At 48.2% G+C, this 20,334-nt stretch overlaps 1 protein-coding gene across 2 annotated transcripts; it reads right to left on the minus strand.

Moving 5' to 3' along the window:
* Positions 1–42: 42 nt before the first annotated feature.
* Positions 43–19,249, minus strand: GGT5 (gamma-glutamyltransferase 5). Of its 2 annotated transcripts, none has more exons than XM_063415630.1 (12): positions 18,851–19,249; positions 12,455–12,585; positions 10,778–10,867; positions 9,629–9,818; positions 9,173–9,330; positions 8,587–8,736; positions 8,039–8,172; positions 7,432–7,634; positions 6,855–6,946; positions 5,962–6,071; positions 5,520–5,627; positions 43–3,557 (listed from the first exon to the last, which is right to left on the minus strand). In XM_063415630.1, exons 1-12 carry the CDS (start codon positions 19,009–19,011, stop codon positions 3,555–3,557), a joined length of 1,530 nt encoding a protein of 509 aa, XP_063271700.1. In that variant the 5' UTR covers positions 19,012–19,249; the 3' UTR covers positions 43–3,554. The 2 variants fall into 2 exon arrangements, with proteins under 2 accessions (XP_063271700.1, XP_063271699.1); XM_063415629.1 differs by having other exon boundaries at positions 43–5,318; positions 18,851–19,248.
* Positions 19,250–20,334: the final 1,085 nt, after the last annotated feature.

The following is a 20,334-nucleotide window of genomic DNA, read 5'->3' on the forward strand; positions in this document are numbered from 1 at the left end:
TCGTGAGTAAAGAATAATAGTTACATATTCAAAACAAGCTTGTTTTTCTCCACTTCGCTTTTTTTCATGTCGTACTGCAGGCGTGAAATATCAGAGTTTGGGGAAATGAAACTTCTACAAAAGGGTATGCTGCAGCTACTCTTGTTTAAAGGTAAGTTACCATTAACCAGACTGTTAAGGAGCTCTCAGAAATCCCTGTCTGATATGGAGCAGCTGAGAGTGTTTGTACCTGCATGAGGGGGTTTGGTGTTCACCTACCGTCATGGATCAATATATCACTTAGCCCAGGATCAAAACCAAATGATCCAGGATTTTGTCACGCTCTAGTGGTGTTTTTGAAATTGTGGATACACAAGTGGCAGTAAGTTAACTCATCTATTCAGCTTGTTGAAACTTCCTGTCAGTTTGTAAGAACCTTAAAATACAGAAGAGAAAATGAAAGGCTGAAGTTTTAGGCATCATGCAACCTCTTTCCTAGAAGTGTCTGGAATTGAGGAAAGCCCAGTTTCACAGAATAAAGTGACAGCTAGATGATGTTTAAATCAGTCAGAGTTTTGACCTTAACATACATATTTGCTTATATCATTTGACCCAAATGAGTGGCTTTTACCAAACGTGCCCTGAGTGTGGTCTGGCTCCTTTTCCCGAGCTCTTACTGGTGGTGCTGCATTAGGTGCAGCAAAGGCAGAGATTGTAAATGACCTCTAAGTCACTGTGTTCCCTCTTGTTCCCTCAAGAGACCAGTTTGGGGCCAAGTCTATGTCCTCTTATTGCTGAACTGAGACTTCCACTTTTCCACTTCTTGTAATTCCACTGCTGATGTCCTCAGTGTCAGACTGCCTTTGGAATTGGGACTAGCAGAGTTCTTTCTTGGCTAGGTGCCACCTGGGAAATAAAGAAAATTGCTGCACAGCAAAATAAGCTTATTGGAATCTTACAACCACTACAGTGAGTCCAAAATTGGAAACTGATTTCTGGGAAAGGCCTGTTGGACAATCCTGATTGCCTCACAGGTGTGAGTGGCTGCTGCTGGGCTGCCTCTAACAGTTCATGGTGCAGCAGTTGTTCTGATGTCCCTGAATTTCTACTTGCTAGTCAGAAAATTCCCCTATTATTTATAACCTGTGTTAAAAAGCTTCCCCTGTGGAAAGCTTAAAACACTCCTAGTTACAACTGTTCTTATATAAATGCATTTGAATTCTTGATTCTGCAGAAGTTTATATGTCTGGTTGTTTTTTTAGTGGTATCACTGCAGAGGAATGATTTGGTAAACAGGGCTACAGCTTGCACTTACATCCTACTTTTTTTTAAAAAGCTATGGATATTTCTGCAAGCTGTAATTATTTGTATCTCATTTGGACATATCTGTACACTGACAGGCACTTCTACCACCTGCTTGGATACCACATCCCACTGCTCACCCAACGCTGGGGCTGTCTGTGCATCAACAGCCAGATGTCAGTCAGTGGTTCCTGCTGTAAAACCTCCTGCTGTACCCTCCAGGCTGCTCAGCTGATGGGATGTTTCAGCTGCAGGGAAAAGTCTTCTGGATAGGACAAGAGGAAATAGCTTTAAACTGAAAGAGGGAACATTTAGGTTACATGTTAAGATGATATTCTTGACTGTGACAGCAGTGAGGCCCTGGCAGAGGTTACCCAGAGGAACCGTGGCTGCCCCATGCCTGGAAATGTTCAAGGACAGCTTGGGTCTAGTGAGTGACATCTCTGCCCATGACAGGGGGTCAGAACAAGATGGTCTCTGAGGTCCCTCGTCATTCCATGTCCCACCTTTTGAGTGGGAGCACGTGGCTCTGCTCCTGGTGCACACAGTGTGCTGGTGTGGGCTGCCTGCCCCGTGCAGGGCATGGAGAACAGGACACATTCCATGGCTGATTCCAGCTGATGGAAAGGAAGCTGTACCATTAAAAGGCAATTCAGGTCATGAGCTGGAGGGTTCACCTCTTGCCCCTATTCTTCAGTCTGACATGACCACAATTTTCTTTTGGCAACCATCCAGCCTCTTCAAGGGAACAAAACTCAGCTGTGAGAGACAAGTGGCAGGAGCTGCACCATTGCTCAGCTTCTCCAGCAGCATATGAGGCTCCAGAATGAACAACTGTTACTGCTGGAAACACCTGCATGGAGTCCTCTGTGCTTGTGTGATGGGATAGGCAACAGGTTTAGCAGAGAAAATCCCACTCAGGTCTAAAAACATTTTATTAAAGTATAACTTAAAGACTTCATTAGAAAACAGAGCAGCCTCTGTACAGTGATGCTTTAAAAGTCCATGTAAGTTGATTTCAGTACAAAAATAATGCTCTCTTGTTGGGAGGAGCAGGAATGTGGAGAGACCAAACTGAGAGGCTCTTGACCCAAGCAGATTTCAGCAGCAGTGAGGAGGTGGCCGGGCAAGAGCAGAGGTGCCAAAGCAGGTACAATCTCAGCTTCACCAGGTATTCTGCTGGAAGGACTGCAGGACTGGAAGTCTCTGCCACACTGAGAGATCTGCACTCCCATTTCCTTCTGTCTTGCAAATTAAATCTATGATGAGTTTTTAAACTGCTTCACTGGCTGACTTGCAAAGTTAATAGCAAAGCAGTTAAACTGCAGTGAGTACTGGACTAAAGATAATATTCCTGTGCCTTTGTGGTGGGAAGTAGCTGTGATACTACTGCACTGGAAAGGTGATAGGCTGGAGTACTGCAGGGTGCTTCACCCTAAGGTGTGTCAGAAGCAAAAGGTAATGAAAGGCTCAGTTACTTGGTGACTTGGGTTTTCTGTAGTGAAACATGATGGAGAGGGACCAGAGCACTGCTGAAGATGGCCCTGAAACCTAATAGGGAAGCCAGGAGTGCTCTCCCTGTCTCCAGCCAGTGCCACTCTCAGTTGCTCATTGCAAACTCTCGGCTCAGTGGGGTTAGCTGGAAATAACTATGGATCTTGCCAGAGCCAGCATCCGGTCTGGTTGGTGTGTCTGGAGCTGCAGTGGGAGCTGCAGATGGTGTCTGGCACCTGTCAGTGTTTCCCCTGCACAGCTCTGCCGGGTGGTGTTTCTGACACCACAACTGATGCACCCAGGAACTGCTCCCTGGGGCAAGGGAGTTAATCCATGTAGAAAACTCCAGCAAATTAGATAGGTTTGGTTTCTTTGGTAGTCATAGTCAATGTAATTCCTTCCACATGAACATAAAAACTGCCCCTTGTCAGCTTTTGGGGCTGTCTCCTTTCCCATTCACCAGCGCTGTGGTGCTGCCTCAGAGGGTGCTGAGCCACTTCCAGGTGTGAGTGAGAAGCTCTGCTGGGGAAAGCAGCAGTTCTTCCTGAACTGGGGGATTTCAGATGAATTCCACTTGGACAAGGAGGGAGCAGGGCAGTGCATGGAGCTGGCTCCATCCATGAGTTACTTGATTTCCAGCTGCATGATCAAGTGCTTGCAGTTATGATCTGGTAACTCAGCAGTCATTCACTGACACAGCAGGGGCCATGCTACAGTCCTTGGTGCACAACTTCTGAAGGAAAACACATGTCTGGCTCTGGTCAGCTGCACTTGGACCATCACTAAAATGCAAGTGAAGGCTGAGATTTCAGTACATTGATGGCTTTGTTGGACAGGCTTTGTGAGTAAAAACATTTGGCATTAAATCTAGCTGGCCTTGTTTTAATTTGTGCTTTTTAATAGTATGTGCCTGTTATAATGTTTACAGAAGGATTCTTTTTGTTGGAGAGCTAGGAGTCCCATGGACTCTATGTGTGAGGAGGAGGGCTCTGCTAGTGCCTGGCTCTGCTTTCTTTCAGACACACACACAACACTGTGCCCATAGGGAAGTCAGGTTCAGAAGCTTTCAGAAAATGGAATTTTGAAGCATTCTGGGAATTTGACCCTGCATATTTAAAGAACTTTGGGGGTTTTTTGGGTTTTAGGTTTTACTTTCTTAAATGTTTGATTCTCTTGGTCATTTTGAGCAGGGCAAGATTGTGGATTAACTGCAAAGACCTTTTGCATCTAGGTGCAAAATCCAGAATCTTTCACCTTCAGGTCTCCTCTCCAAAGGTTTTCTCTTTCTGTCATAGTTCTTAGAGTCCTGTAATGCCCTCCTGGTGGTCTAAAGGGAACACTAGAGATTAGCTGTGGTAAACAGGGATTTGGAGAGAATGGGAGAATTCTGCTCATGCCTGATGGTGCTGCCTCACTTCTCAGCAGTCCTGGTGTTTGCCTGGCCCAGCTGAACTCAGGGCTACAAACGACATCTCCTGACACGTATACTTTGCAATTTGAAGAAAGTTCCAAAGTTTCCACAAAACAACATTTCCACTGCCTTCCTGACCTGCCTTCCCTAAGACTGATGTACCAGTGTTGAGGAGAGAGAACTGGCACAGGCTGGGACCCATCTCGCCACAGGGAGAGGCACCTCCAGCTCAGCTGAAGCCTGTTTGTCCCAGGAGCAGGGAAATCACATGCCCCCATGGGAGGCTATTCCAGAGGCACCATGAGCAGGGCTGGAGGAAGTGTTGGGGCAGTTACCCTGAGCCTGTGGGGTCCTTTGGACCCCCGAGGCAGAGAGCAGCAGGCAGGGCAGCACTTGTGCCGTGGTGTGATTTCATCTGCCACCTCGGGGAAAAGCTGAGCTTCTTTGGGTGGGAAAACAGAGGGAGAGTGTAGAATTTTGATCTCTTCCCTTTCCAAACCCACACTCTAAGCCTGAATGCTCCAGATTTTAAAATCCTGACCCTACAGATGCTTCTTTGTTCATAGCTAAGATAGTAATGTATTTCACATTGCTGAGCCCCAGCAAAAAGCTTAGTGTGGAACAGCCTGAAAGAAACTGGGACTCCACTAGGAATGGAAGATGCAGCTGGGCCATTTCACAGTGTTCTCAGTGGGGTTTGGACCAATTTTCCTTTCACACTTTGTATTCTCTCATTCTGAGTAACTGATGTGCTCAAGAAATATGTTCTCTGTGTATCACATAAGTAATGAAAGGTGTAGCTCTAAACAAGGTTGGCTGAGCTCTCCTTGTATTGCCTGAGGGCGACCTGCTGGAATTAGATGTAATCACAGACTGTGCCCATGCTCCAGGAGACATCCTGATGGGAGCAGGAAATTTTGGGCACATCCAAGCAAAGCATGTTCTGAATCTCCTGTGGTTTTGTGAATTGTGATGACATTTCATGCTAATATCCAGCTGACTTCCCCAGCTTCCTTTTATCAGAGTAAGCAGAGATGCATTTTCCTTCCTTGGAAATTCCCTGTACAACATTCATTGCAAATTTGTCTTTCTTTTCTTTATGTCCTCTTCCCAGCAGGCCAGTCCTAACCTCCTGTGGGGGGAGAGAAGAGGAAATGGAGTGAATGGGGCAGGGGGCTGAGATCTTAACATTGCCAGGTGTGGAACATAGGGGATGTGTGTGGAGTCTGGCTGAGAAAGTGAAGTTTAAACAAGAAGGAGGTGAGCCAGAGGCAAAATAAAGATTACCCAGGAGAGTTACAGAAGCATTCTACTTCCCACCAAGGCCACTCACCTCGCTAAAAGACTCCTCAAACAGGACACTGTCACCCTGGGTGTGCATGACAGGAGCTGAAATAGCGTGTTCCAAGTCATAGCCAAACCACAGCTTGTTTATAATTGCCTGCAATAAAACAAATCCCACACTGCCCAACTGGACATAAAACCTGGGCTGTCCTACCCAGGCTGCACTGAGCCAGACCTGCAGTCCTATCAGTCCTGCTTTCATGTGATCAGTACTAGATGCTTGGGGCAAGTAAGAGAATAGGATGAGCACGTAACACTTCCCAGAATGCTTTCCCTGGCCTATAGCGTGTAGTCTTTAGTAACTTCTAAATTGCAAATTTAAAAAAAAGCACCAAGGAGTCAAGATCTGAGGAGAGCTGAGTAGGGACTGACCATGGCTAGAAATCTGGGAGGGCTGAAAAAGCTGGCAATTTGCTGTGGGTTTCACTTACCATGGTGGTAGCACTGATAATCCAGCCCCCCCCAGCTCCTCCAATCACCAGCATGTCTCCTGACTTGGAGATGAGGATGGAAGGCACCATTGCTGAGGGAGGCTTCTCTCCTAGAGCAGAAGCAGAGATATTATTCTTTCCATGTGGCTCTAAACAGGGTAGGAGCGACACAGGTTCATCTACCTTGCCTTTCTTTTGTCTCCCACAGAACAACAAGATGCTACTCCTTCCTCAAGATGCTCAGGACTTCCTGAAAAATTTCCTTGTACTGAAAGCCTGTCTCCCAAGAAACAGGGACCTTTATGGCACAAGCTAAACAAGCTTCTCTTGATGCAGGACAGGGCACCCTACAAGTATTCAGGACTTGCTGCAGCTCATCCAACCAAATGAGGAACCCTTAGCAGAAATCCTGCCATGGCAGCACTGGTATCCTCTCCCAGCAGGCTGAGGGGGATGCAGCAGGGACAGCTCATGGCACAGAGCCATGTCTGCACCAACACTGCTGTGTCACAGAGCTTGGTGCAAGCCTGTAGCAGCTCTATGCTCAGAATCATAGATAAGCCTAAAATATCAGCAGGCTTGTCTTAGCAGTAGTTTCTTCACTTCTTCCCTCCCTTTTCCATCAGTCAGTGATCAGCTTCAGATTTTTTTAAACCTCTGACTTCTCTGGTTAGAACCCAAAACTTCTGTGTTTCCACATGAGGAGATATGTGAGCAGACACAAACACACTACAGGGCTTTATGCCCTGTTAGTCTGAAATAAACTTGCTCTCCTCCAGATCTAGGAAAAGAAAGAGCACCTGTAAGTTTACAGGTTGTCCCTGTCCACTTGTACACAGCCTGTGTGTCCATCCCCTGGCCCTGTGCTTTATTCTGAGGATGAGGATGCTCACCTGGTTTAATGCTTCTGTTTGCTATGCAGAAGTCAGCAAGTTCATTATTTAAAATTATCCCAGTTTGGTTAGAATACACAAAGGAGCCAAACCTGCAGGGAGGAAAGATGAAGCCTTTTAGTGCCCAGGGTTCTCCTGTTGTGGATGACATTAACTGCACATGGCACCCTGTGAGTAACTTCTGTCTCCTCCCAGCCTGCAAGTGTCCCAGTGAGGGTGTCCAAAAGGAATTTGTAATTTCTGTCTCCTTCCAGTCTGCAAGTGTCCTAGTGAGGGTGTCCAAAAGGAATTTGTGCTGCTGCTGGTGACAGAGATAAGTTCCCTGTTACTGGTGCCTGTGAGGATTTGCTCAACCCACAGAAATTCAGCAAGAGCCTCAGCAATTTCTTGCATCCTCCTGAATTATGACAGCCCTTGGAGTTGATGCTCACAGATTTTTGCTGTCACATGGAAAGGGCACTCACAGCTCAGAACTTGCCTAAACCAGTGAAACCCGAGGGGTTTGCATCTCTGGTAGCCAGCCCTTGCAGCTCCCCTGTGACCCTGTGTGCCTCTGTTCCAAGCCCTGGCTACTCACGGGTAGTTGATGGTGCTGGTGGCAGACACGGCGCTGCCGTCGGCAGCGAGCACGGAGATGTGGCTCGTGCCCATACTTTTGTGTTTGTCACTGTAGAGGGACTCCAGCAGGCTGTAGTGGCTGAGTGGGTGGTCACCACGGGCATCTATCCGCTGCCTCGCCAACTCAGCAAACTGCTCAGACAGCAGGGTCCCCACAGGCACCTGCAAGCACAGCAAGGACACTGAGCTGGTCACCAAAGCATGGGCATGTCTTTGGGCACAGGCAGGCCTCAGGAACTGAGCCCCGGCAGTCAGAGCCTGGGGCCCTGGAGTGGCAGCATTCAGCCCCAGGCCACTCTCGTCCCAGAAAATGGACCAAGCTCAGCACTGAGGCACCTCAACACTGGCAGGAGCATGTGCACATCATTTGTCAGGCAAGTGAGGGCCTGCCTACAGCTGAAGCTGCAGAGTAAACAGCCTGATCCTGCCTCTGTCTTGGCCAACTCAGCTGCATTGCTCTTCAGTAGCAGCTCTGAGTATTTTCTTTCCTTCCAGGCTGCAAAGAAGGGGCATGTCAGAACATTGCTCGGTGCTGTAGCACTGTACCAACACACCATGGAGCTCACCTGAGCTTCGGAGAAGGCTGGGTCACTCATGTGGGGTCTTAGCATGTTGCCAAACTTCAGGGCCTCTGCAATGTAGTGGTAGGTTTCTACCTTCTCCTCAGGTGTTGCCAGTGATGCTTTATGGAATTTAAACTCTATGGAGCAGGATGAAGTAATTTGGTTAATAGACCTGAGGCAATGTTTTTTCAAGAAGTGTAAAAAAAAAAAAGTTAAATGGAGCTTCCTCTTCCAACTCCAGTTCTTCCCAGGTTTCCCCTATGCTTTAGAAGGATGTGGGCACAGAAATAACCAAGTGCTAATTTCAACTGTGACTTCAATTCTTTTGAAGCAATGGGAAAGTCATGCATCCTTTGGCCTTTGCAGCAGCTGTGGTGATGCTGACCCACTGTACAAGTGAACCAGTTCATCTCCTGCTGCATAGCATGGTCACACTGCTGCTTTGGGCCTCATTCTGGCTCAAAAACTCTATTTCTGCCCATTGCAGTTTATCACTCTGGAGCAACCCTCTCTGAAAACCTCTTGCTGACCCTTTTCCATTAGGAATTTACCTTCCAATACCTTGAGGATGAACATGAGCACTGCACCTCCCATGGGTGGTCCTGGAGCAAACACTGTGGTGTGGTTGTTCAGGGTGATGTTCAGAGCTGAGGACACCTCTGCTTTGTATGCCCGAAGGTCCTCCAGTGAGAGACTGGACCCTTCAACAGAGACCAGGAGCTGCCATTAGCACTGCAGCTTGTACTGGTGCTGTGGGCTGCCTGCATCAGATCCTTGGTAAAGCTTGTGAAGAGCCATGGCCCTACAGCCCAAATCCCCTCCACCCAGCACAGCACTGCTCTCACACATCCTCAGGTGCTGCCAAGCCCCAGGATGTCACAAAGCCTAGAGGAGTCAGAGGGGCCAGTGCATGAGTGCTGTGGGCAAATGCCAGAGCAGTGGGTGGTCTCAGCCCTGCTTCTGGGCCTGAGCTATAGGAACTGGGGAAAGGTGACCTTTTCCCATGTCAGGTGCCACCCCAAGTGACAAGCAAATGCCATGTGTTGGCTTTGCCTGGTACAGGCTCACTGTGAGCCAATGGCTGGGAGAAAGCGTGGTACTGAAAGTGTATCAGGGCTTCCTGTAGCTGTTACCTACCAGCCTTCCTGACGTCCTCCACCAGGGCCCTTCCTATCTCTCCCTCATAGAAAGCTGCAGCTCCGTGTTCTGCTACAGCTTGCAGAGTTTGCTGCAGCGCTCGCCACCGGAAGGTCTCACCACCCTTCAGAAATCTTTGACCATCACATAGCAGTGGGCTGTTAAAGAAGAACATTCATCAGTTTTACAGCGTGAGCTTGTTCTTGCCCAGGGCCAATGATCTCTTTTTCCTACCAAGAGCTGATCTGGATTGTGGATGTTGTGTACTTTCCAAGGCAGTGCTATACTGGAGTTTCTTCTAAAAACCCACTTCTGTGATTCTCTCCCACTCCTTAGCAAGTATTCCCTGAGCACAAAGCACAGCAGCAGCCTGTGCTCACGTCAGCATGTCAGAGAAAGGGAATGAAGCTGAGGGAACAGTGCCCCTCCCACTGCAGTTTCGTTGATGGGTCTTACCACAGGCTTTTCCCCGGAGCAGAGAAGGCTGGGTGATGGAGAATTTTGTGCAGAACTGGGGAAATGACCAGTGGCTCTGACAGCAGCTTGATGGTTGGTTCAAACAGGGCTTTCCATGGTAGGCGGCCGTGTCGCCTGTGGGCTTCCTCATAGCCACGGAGTTCTCCAGGCACGCCAATCCAGAGGGGACCTGGGAGCACAGGAGCAGAGTCACACCCAGTCAGTCACTGCCACGGGGGTTCCACCTCCCTGAAAGCTCTCCAATCCAAGTCTGAGTTGGTAGAGGCAACCAAGGCTTCTAAAAGCAAGCTTGGTTTGTCTATGACCTTTTCCTGTTCATGCTTTTACTGAACAGCAGGGGTATAGAGAGGTTGGAGCCATGCCTGAGGTGTGCTGAAAGCTTCACAGGCAACAGGCACACACTGCAGCAAGGGAGGTGCCAGCTGGACACTGGACAAATGGCATCAATGGGGTCTGGTCAAATACCAGAACAAGGGAAACAGTGAAATTCTCCATCCCTGAGCAGCCTGAGCAACACCTGACATCACCCTGCTTTGAGCAGACCTCCAGCTGTCCCTTCCAACCAGAGCTGCTCCTGATTCCTTTTCAGGCTCTTCCAAGGATAAGAATCTAGGACACACTCCAAAAGATAACATTCTAGGGAAGGAGAATGAATGCAGCAAGAAATGTGGAAAGATCCAAGATGTGCTGCTAAAGCAAGAGTGCCTGAGCCCAGCAACTCAACCCCTGATGTGCTTCCTCAATCTATGGACATGGGCAAGCACACGAGATAGATTTCTTTTGTTTCCAAAAAGCTATTGATCTTATTTTTCTCTGTAAGCACTTCTGGGGAATGAGGGCTATGGGAAATCCAGTCTTGAACTGCAGACTTCCTATGGAGAGAAGTTACATTGTGATTTCTCCTCAAGCTGGCTCCCTGTTGTCTCACTGGTCAGGTTGCCGATGTTATTACCAAACAGGGATTTTTATGGACCTAGTATTTTTAGTTACTTTTGCAAAAGGCAGTCCAGGTAGAGTGTGTTAAACTAAACAGAACTCCAGAACAAGTCAGTGAGGTGCTCAGTTCCCCACGCTGAGCTCTGTGCACACCAGGAGGGCACAGAGCTGTGGCCCAGGCTGTGTCCTTACCAATGGGGAAACCAGCCCCACAGCCAGACAATAACTTGGGAGAAAACATTCGTGGGACCGTCTCACGGGCGTTGATCACCTCGACTGTTCCTGGAAGGAAGAAGAGGGAAATGCATGATGTTGTTTTCCTGAAGCAGGTGAACATCACACTGGAGTCAGCTGTAGCACTGCACATGCTGCTGCCTCAGAGCTGAGCTGCTCTGGAGCCTTTTGCCAGATGTGCCAGGTGCACCTGCAGGGTCAGGTGTCAGCACAACTTGTCCTTGACTCCCGTGCTTTTATTTACAGCAATCCAAGCAGTGCCTACTAAAGGTACTGAAAGTACAGGGAGAAGGCCAGGGCTTGTCTGCAGCCAGCGAAGGTTCCCCCCAGGGTTCACAGGCTGGGACATGGTGCCTCACACCTGCAGGTTCCTGCACTTCTTCTACAGATGGGACATGTCAGAGACATAATGTGAGCACATTGCACACACGTGCACATGTCAGAGACATAATGTGAGCACATTGCACACATGTGCACATGTCAAAGACATAAAGTGAGCCTCATGCTCCTGGCAGGGCCATTTAGCAAATGATGATGAAGCAAGTCCATCGTATTTAAAGCCCTCTATGTATCAGGGAGCTTGAAAGGAAAAAACCTCAAACCCCCACTTGCATACACTCATATTTCAGGTCTAGCATATTTTGTCTCCTTCTCTGCCTTGTGTTTATCTGTCCCTATCCCAGCCCACAGAGCCAGCTGTGCTGCAGGAGCCCACACTGCTCCCTGGGGTGCCAAGTGCCACGGGCAGCTCTGTGCAGCAGCATAACTCAGGTAGCAGAGGAGGATTCCTGTCAGGAAACAAAGTTCCACAGCTCTGCCAAAAGGGAAAAGAAGAAAAATATAGGTGTTCTGCCAAATTAGGCTCTTGCATAAGATACACCCAAACATTTCCAGATTTGTGACTCTGAGAAACTACTTGGCAGGATTTTTAAAACTATGATATTGTTACAGTGTTCATTGTTGATATTACTATTAGATATATAAGCTCTGGGGATTTTTGGAAGCCAAGACTTTAAAACTCCCACATTAAAAACATAAAAGCAAGCAAACACTTTTGTGTTTAAGCCAAACACAGAAAGGCTCCCCAACAGACACTGAACACTGCTAGGTTTAGATTTCTGAAGTGGAGATGCACCTCCTGGGACAGGAACTGTCAACTCTGCTTTGGGCATTCACACCAGCACGGGGGACAGCAGTGAGAGACACAGCCCCAGTGTCAGCAGGCACTGCCAGAGCTGCTGGGCAGCACAAGCCCCTCAAGTGCCACCCCAAGGGCTCAGTGAGGCACTGCCAGCACAGGCTGCACTCCCCTCCTGCCTGCTTCCCTCAGCCACTCACACCTAGTGCAGTCAGCTGTGTGGCTTTGAAATGTACTTTGAGATTGCTTTGGAGGGGGAAGGAGAGGCAAACTTAGTTTTTATATCAAAGCTCTTTCCTACACACACACGTTCTTGCTGTGAAATGACAATCACAGCTCCCTGTCGTGGATGCTTTGGATTAAGAGCACAAGTGTGGTTTGTGATGTAGATTTTATATTCAAAAGCTTGCTCTGAGGGAAGGATTCTGATTTCTCCACAGCAGTTGTGTGTCTGCAGAGGGACAAGGCACCACGGGGAGGCCAGGGCAGGCCCATACCTGTGCTGGCATTATAGATGGTAAATACGACACCCCCACCCAGGCCCGAACTCTGAGGGTTCATCACTGAAGTGCAGATCAAGCCAGCAATGGCAGCATCCACAGCTGTGCCTCCACTTTTCAGGATGTCCCTGTGGTGGGAAGGGAAGAAAAAAGTCACCGTTAAAATCCAGCAATGTCAGAATGGAGGAACCACATGAAAATGCCTCCTTGGGGCCTCTGCAACTTGAGGAGAGCAGCTGGAGAAATGTAGTGCCAGCACTGTGGGGTGTGAGGGCATGGAGGGGCACCTTCCTCTGCTGGAGTGAGAAGGAACAATTAGAGGGAAAGAAAGGAGAGTCCACAGGAGGAAAGAGCAGCCAGGGCCAGACCTGTGTGAGTAAAGAGTTATGGGACAGAGAGGACTGCAGCTGCTCACAGCTGCTGTAGACTAAAAGGGACAGCAAGGAGTCCCGAGACATGGAGAAGGATGCTCTGAGCACAGAAGAGGGCTTTCCACATACTAGGAACCAAACAACTGATCTCTAGCTTCCCAAATGCCGTTCCTAATAAAGGCATATGCTGGTCAAGTGGACAGGACACTGAAGTGGGAACACTGGGTCCATGCGAAGCAAACTCCCGGGACAACGTGTCAATTAGCACAATAGTCACTTCATTGTTCCTAAAATGTGACTTCCTGGGCTTATTAGCACAAAAAAATTCCCACCCTGCTCTGTGTATTCCCAAAGACAAAACCAACAAAGAAACAAAAAACCAAACAGGAAACAAAGGCTTCAACACGTTCTACCAAGGCACACCTAAGTGAAAGAAGACACAGGCATTAAGGCAGCCTCTTGCAGCTGACAGCAACGAGGTTCTGTTAGAGAAATGTGTCTCAACAAATGCTTCTCTCAGGAACATCTGAAAAACCTCTCTTCCTTGCAGTGGAAATGGGGTGGCGTTTTCTGCACAGCCTGCCAGTAGCCAGCACTGGTGTTTGCTAGGGAGGTTCCTAACTGTTTTATTGGGTTATTGCTCAGATAAGGCAAAGCCAGAGGGGAAACTGGAATAGTTCATTAATTGCAGTGCAGCTGCTCCCAGAGTTTGCATGAGAACACAGAGCACACACAGAGACTGGTGTTTATTTTACATCCACTGATATGGCTGGGACCTGCTGGGTCCGGGAACAGGATGCTGCCAGCAGGCACACTGGCTGTGGCTTTCCTGTTCCCCTAAGGGCACCGGGATCACTGCATGTGGACAAACGACATGTGGACAAGTGGGAAGAAAAGAAACAGCAGGGAACATCAGGATTTCTGTTTGAGATCTGCCTGGCTTTTGGCCTCCTAGGAGCTCCCTCCTAGGAGCTCCATGGAGACTGAGGCTCAGACTCGCCCATCCAGCCCCTTGCAGCAGGGGTGGACTCACCACACCAATGTCCCTGGGAGGTGTTTTTCTGAAATGGAAGCTGTTAATTGCTGACCACAGTAAGCAAGGACACGAGGGCTTCCTTAAAAACCAGGTCACCTCTGTAGAAGACCCAAACAGTGTTAGAAAGTTGGAAAAAGAGGGAAGAAGGATTTCTACACTGACTCAGGACAGTGCTCCCCAGAGCCCCTGGAATATGGGCTGTGAGGCAAAACAATGTACAAAGCCTGGTGACAGGGAAATGAATGTTTCTGGCCGTGAAATGCATTTAGACCTTAACATGGAACACCAGGCACATTTCCCAAAGCCTTAAAAGCACCAGATTCTCACCCAAATTCACAGCACATTCACACTGGCCTCCAGCCTTGACACCTTTCCCTCCAGCCTCTCCAGAGACTGAAACTCAACAGAAAATACTCTGAGCTGGCTCTTGGTGTGTCCCATGTGGCTCCCTGTTCGTGGCTCACTCACTTCCAGTCAGAAACCTGTCACTTCCCTGAAATGATGTAGGGGAATTAAGGGCCATTATGTATTGCAAAACCTCATCTGGATTTATGACCCAGTACCTGGCTCCCTTCAGATGGATCTCTGCTCAATGATTTTAATTGTAATGCAAGATCCTTAATCAAAGTGTGGCACCTTACCAGGTCTCTCTAGAGATACCAGTGCGGCAGCTGACAAGATCTGATAACAATGTTTTGTCCCATATCCTTCCTGCCACTTGGTTTCAGTGCTAGGCTTTAGTCATTAATGGAGTTTCCTTACAACAAGGAGCAGAAGAGGGTGTTAACAACCAAGTCCCTTTCCAGCAGCAGCAAATGGGGATTCACGCTCCCTGGAAGGGTGAATGATGATGGCACTTTGCTCACAGCAAAGATGGGCTGTTCTGCCCTAGGCTAGAGGGAGCCCTGAGACCCCTTTACAGACACTGGAAATGCTAATGTATTAAATTGCATTGACCCTTTTTTTTTTTTGCCAAAGAAGGCTGGGGACAGGGAGACCACCCATTATACAGCAGCTGCCTCCTCAGGATTTATGAAGAGCAAAAGCAGCAACTTCTTCTGTTAAAAAGGGCCAATTACTAAATTTAAAACGTACAAGAAGGGAAACCAAGTCCTTTGGGATGTAAACACACTTCAGAAATCTGCTGGGCCATCACTGAAAAGGATTTTTGTATCAGATTCTCTGTCTAGGACTGAGCTTCCCAGGGTTGCAGAGGTTTTCTGACTGTTAAAGTCTCACCATTCTCACCCTCCCCACCACCCTGTCCCCCTGGGGAGTGTTGATTTCAAAGAAGGTCAGTTCCCAGGGCTCATGCCTGGCTGCACTGGAGAAGTGGGATCAGAGATGCTGCTGGGCCAGGCCAGGTCAGCTCGCCTTGCTGCAGTGAATCCCACCACTGGGAATGAACATTTTTCCTAAATCTGTCCCTGACCTTATGCTGGCTCTTGCTTTTGCCATCTGGGAAACAAAGGAAAGCAGAGCAGTGGATGACAGAGCTCCAACTGCACACTGGTAGGGAATATAGAGCTTTTTGCATGCTTAGTGAAAAGAGCCTCTTCCAGGAGGGAACAAGTGGCTCGGACTTGGAGGTGAAGTTCGAATACCTCTTACTGTCACAGGGCAATCATCTCCTGTCTCCTCAGGGTTCTTGACATGAGGACAAATTAGTGAGGCACCAAATCCACATCCTTGGGTTAAAAGTGCTCTGATTCTCCTTTTAGCCTCCCATCCCTCTTCATCGAAGTGTTTCACTTCATTCAGGGGCAAGTTTTCTCCCAGGGCAAGGTCTTAGTCTGGACCAGACAGCTGTACAAGGTTGCTTTCAGCCCCCAGTTTCCAGCAGAAAAAACGCAGCAAGAGACCCAACTTTGTTCAGCACTGAGAGCTGGGCACTGATAGCTGTGGGGAAGTTTAGCTCAGGACCTGCTAACATGGACAGTGACAGGCTGAATATTGCTCACTTTCTGCAGGGACCCAAAGAGTCCCACAAAGATTTCAAAAATCCAGAGTACACAAGCACAATCTCCAGCGCTGGAAAACACATGAGCCCTGAGGTGTTTTCCCTAACCCACTATCCCACTCTTTGAAACAGAAGATTCCTTCTCAAGCAAGAGGTTTAGTTCAGTTATTCTCAGTAAGTTCAATTGATAGTTCTGTTAGGAATACACAAAGACTCCTAAAGAATCTTAAACCAACAGAGTATCATGTAGTGCCCTGGGAATTTCATTCCTGACAAGTCACAGGGCATGTGGTTTGAGTTTATCTTTAAAATAAACAAGATTTTTTAATTAAAGAATAAAATCTGTAAGTAAGTCAGAGATTAGGTGCTGCTCTTAGATTCCAAGGCTTCAGGCACCCGAACAGTTCTCTGAGCACCCCCCACATGGATTCCTGTGAGCCCAGGGAGGGGAGATTTGAGGATGAAGGGGATGGCTGTGGGGAACAGCCTGGGCTCACAGCAGGAGAGAGGGTCTGCAAGGTCAGTGAGGAAGAGCAGGGACGAACCAGACCTGTAGTGTGTCTTTAGGCATCCAGGGCTGCTTGGCTTTGCCCTGCTGTCACCCTGTTGCTAAAGTAAAGTGGCTCACGAACTGCCAGTTCACAGCTGGGGATAGCAGGGCCCAATGGCCGAGACTGCTTGCAGAAACTGGATTTTATTGCTACTGCTGTGACAAAATCCCTATGGATGCTAAAATCTTATTCAGCAAAGATAAGGTAGGAAGCAGCTGCATGCTCATCATCTTGTGGTGCTCCCATCAGGGACCCCGAGTCAGCCTTGAGGAAGCCCTCGCCCTGCAGAGTCCCACAGGAGGTGACAGAGCAGAGCAGAGCAGATGGCTCTGAAAGGATGAGCCCCTGGCCAGAGCCCCTCTGCTGAGGCATCCTCACAGTCCCATAGCCATGTGAGTTTTCCTCATCAGTGAAAGAACATCATTTTCTCACCTCGCATTTTGCTCTGAGAACTAATTTAGTGGTGACCATCATGTGCTAAGAGCTGAGAGCTTAAAAAGTGACATACAGGTATAACAGCACAGAAATGTCCAGGGAAAATCAGCAAGATCACATGCAGTACAGAGCATGCAGTAAACTTCCTACAGAGAAAAATGAAGCCACCACTGTGGGCCAGTGGGATGGAGAAAAAAATATGACAACAACAAGGAAAAGGGCAAATATTACACAAAGCTTCTGATCCCAAGCTCTCTTGCAGAGGAACACTTCTATAAACAATTTTATTATAATCCTTTACAAGAGCATGCACCAAAGAAGCTGGGAGAACAACATGGGAGTTTGTCTCATTCCAAGTCTAAGGACAGCATGAAATGAGCATAAAGATTTCCAAGAATGGCTGGAGGCAAAGGACACTGAGAAAAGCAGGAGCAATCATGCAGCAGCGGGGGAGTAGAGGTGACCACCAGGCAGAGGGTGAACAGTGTAGAGCCCAGGCAGAGCAGGAGAATGGCCATGGCTGGGGAGGTCCCAGAGGGTTGGCAGGGCTGGAGGAGAGAGCAGGACCTGATGTGCAGAGGCCCCAGGATGGCCAAAAGTGGGGGGGATGTGATGGGAAGGTGGAGCCAGGGCAGGATTTTGTGGGGACCATTGGCAGACTATTTGTAGGGAATTTGTAGAGGGAATTTGTAGGTCCATGGGACTAGAGGGACAGCACAGATCTGTCAGCAATTGTGCTGGAGGTGCAGCTGCAGCAATGGTGGAGGCTGGGGAAGCCTGTGGAGCTTCTTGCTGAGAGAAAGGAAGGAAGTGAGACCTCAGCAGCAGTAGCCAGCTGGACAAAGCTGCTCAGTTGTCCACTGGCCACAGATTTCTGTGGCTCTCACTTCAGTGTCTTCCAGCTGATTATACACTACATTAAGTTAACATTTACAAAAGCTGCAAAAACAAATGCAGTGGTTTTCCCCAGCAGATTCTTTGGGCAATCCAATTAGGTATTTCCCTCTTTTTCCATATAATAGTGATTTTAAAAATACTTCTGCTTTCTGAAGAACTAACCTGTGGCTTCTCATAAAAAAACCCATCTCACTGCTTGACATATGTGCAGCCACAGTGTATTTTCTCCAGCTACAGGCACATGCTGTGCCAGCAGGTCATTACCAGAATGAGAGGTGAGCCATGGCAAAGTGTGATATTGTGGCACCACGTCTCATTTCACTCCTTCAGCCACAAGGCAGAGCACACAGCTCCAGCATCCATCGCCCGAGCATCCAGCATCACATGTAAACTTCCATCCTTCTGCTTGCATGGATACAGGCATTTAACAGTTGAAGGAATAGAAAAATAGTAACATGGGAGTCAAAATGTTTGAGAGACAAGTTTTACACAAACTGAAGGTGTACAACCTGGGCATCTACAGAATTACTTTAACCTACATCTTTCTTTCCAAGTGATGTAAACATGTCTTTTCTACTGTCTTGACTGAATTTCAGTCAAAATCTGCTCTTTACTTTTTTCTTCATAGCAGACACTCTTGCTAGAGGCTTCAGTCCAGAAATACACTTCCAAAAGGCAAGGATGGATACCCCTTTCCCTGCCTTCCCTTCCTTGTCTCCGTTGAAGCCTGGCTGCAGCTCTCTGCAAGCTCCTCTAACTTCTTGATTTATTCTAAGTCACTTGTCTGACAGACCCATCACGCCATAAAAAGTAAATTCCTTCCTTCCCCACTTAAAACTACCATTGCACTTGTCTACTACAAATATTTATACTTTCTAAAAGGCCAAGAGTTTGCACGGCTGCAAACTTCCGAGACACTTTAGTGCAAGTAAGCATCAGCCGCGGAGGCAGAGTTTCCGTCTGCTCTGCCGGCTGGAGTCACCCCGGGAGCGGCATCGCGGCGCTGCCCCGCAGCGGGGACGGTGCTCGGAGCTTGTCCCCTCTGTTAGCCCGAGTCACCACACACACACAGGGCAGCCAGGGGAGCCAGGGGAGGCAGGGGAGCCAGGGCAGCCAGGGGAGGCAGGAGCTCCGTGCACGTACCGGCCGATGAGGGAGCAGCTCTCGGTGTCAGCAGCCACGGCGCCGTGCAGGTACTGCTGGGCACCGCACCTGGGCTGGGTCAGCATGACCACAAGAGTCACGGCCACCGCCAGCACTCCCAGGGTCAGCAGCAGCAGGCAGCAGATCTTCCCCGTGCTCATGGCTATCCTGTGCCGCCGGAGCAGCTGCAAGGCGCTCGGTCCTTTCGAGGAAGCGGATATATCCCGGCGGTTTAGTGAGGGAGGTCCCACCGCAGTGGGCTCTGCCCCCAGCGTTACATTCTTTCTAACTTTAAGAACTTTCTAACATTAAAAAGCGCTGTACGCTTTCTCACTTACTCGCTGAGGTGTGGAGGGGCTTTACACTCTCTTTATAAACTTTTCTTGCAGATCCACCATCCGCCTTTTGTGTGTGTGTCTCTGATGAAAACATTTAACACATTCACTCCTGAGTGAGCAGTTCAAAGAGAAATCTCCACTCTGCTCCTCGGCTTCTCAAAGCTTCTCTGCCTTCCCATTCTTGACACACAAATGACCTAACAAAGGTGGCCTATGTGAATCACAGGGAAAATTACCTGCCCTACACTGCAAACTTGGGGTGTTTTGTTCCTGTAAAACTCCTCAGAGAAGTAAAAGTTGAACACACTGTACAAAGCTAGAACCTACATATTTACCCTTAGTTTACCTTATAGTTATTATAATCTTATTTATTTTTTTCATATGTACATTTTACCAGTGTCCACAGCATACACCTTCTGTAAAGGAGCAGAGGAGAACAACTGGAATAAAGCAGCACTTTGAAAACATCGGTGCCCAGAGCACCAAGAGCTCTTGGGCCCAGCCTGTGCACTGCTGCTCCCTGGGACAGTCCTGATCCCTCAGGGAGCAGTGATGAGAGCAGGAATTGCTACCCAGTGCAGCTGGATCCTTAACAAGCTCTTCATTGCACAGTTCTCCTTGCACTGGAGAAGTTAAAGATAGGGCTCTGCCTGCTATCTTTTCTAAAAGGTGTTACCTGTGATCCTTTCCCTGCTAGACTTGGGAGAAGGGCAATTCACCTGTGCAGATTTACACATGTATTTCAGAGCAGATTATGAACTTGTCCCACTAATCTTTATCTTATAACTAAGCAGTACTATTTCACACATCGCAAGAAATGGATTTGATAGGCTAAAATGGTTTCGTGGCTGTGTCTTCTCAGTTAACCCTGGGGAACAGAAAATAGTTCAAGAAAAATGCATGGTTTTGTCCAAGATAAAACCATGGTCCATAGGGAATAATTTCTTGGTCTCCACACCTCAGTCTTACTTGCAAATATACTTGGCACGTGTACACAAGCCTCCTCAGTGCTGATGTGACTCTTCACTCCATTCCAAATATTGCTGATTTTGTAGAATGATTCAATCCCTACATGGCTTTGATATCTTGTTTTTGACAAATTACAGTGTAACACTTAAAGAATCCTGCTATTTCTGGGGAAGCTCT

Source organism: Prinia subflava, chromosome 19, assembly GCF_021018805.1.
Source record: "Prinia subflava isolate CZ2003 ecotype Zambia chromosome 19, Cam_Psub_1.2, whole genome shotgun sequence".
NCBI classification, from domain to species: Eukaryota; Metazoa; Chordata; class Aves; order Passeriformes; family Cisticolidae; genus Prinia; species Prinia subflava.

What these genes read in the sequence shown, in the direction of transcription:
- GGT5 (XM_063415629.1), bottom strand. Translation starts at nt 19,011, where the DNA reads ATGAGCACGGGGAAGATCTGCTGCCTGCTGCTGCTGACCCTGGGAGTG. An exon ending in AAACAGAAGCATTAAACCAG is followed by an intron (nt 6,072 to 6,854) that starts GTGAGCATCCTC and finishes CTTCTGCTCTAG; the next exon opens with GAGAGAAGCCTCCCTCAGCA. An exon ending in TTGAGGAGTCTTTTAGCGAG is followed by an intron (nt 5,319 to 5,519) that starts GTGAGTGGCCTT and finishes CTCCCCCCACAG; the next exon opens with GAGGTTAGGACTGGCCTGCT.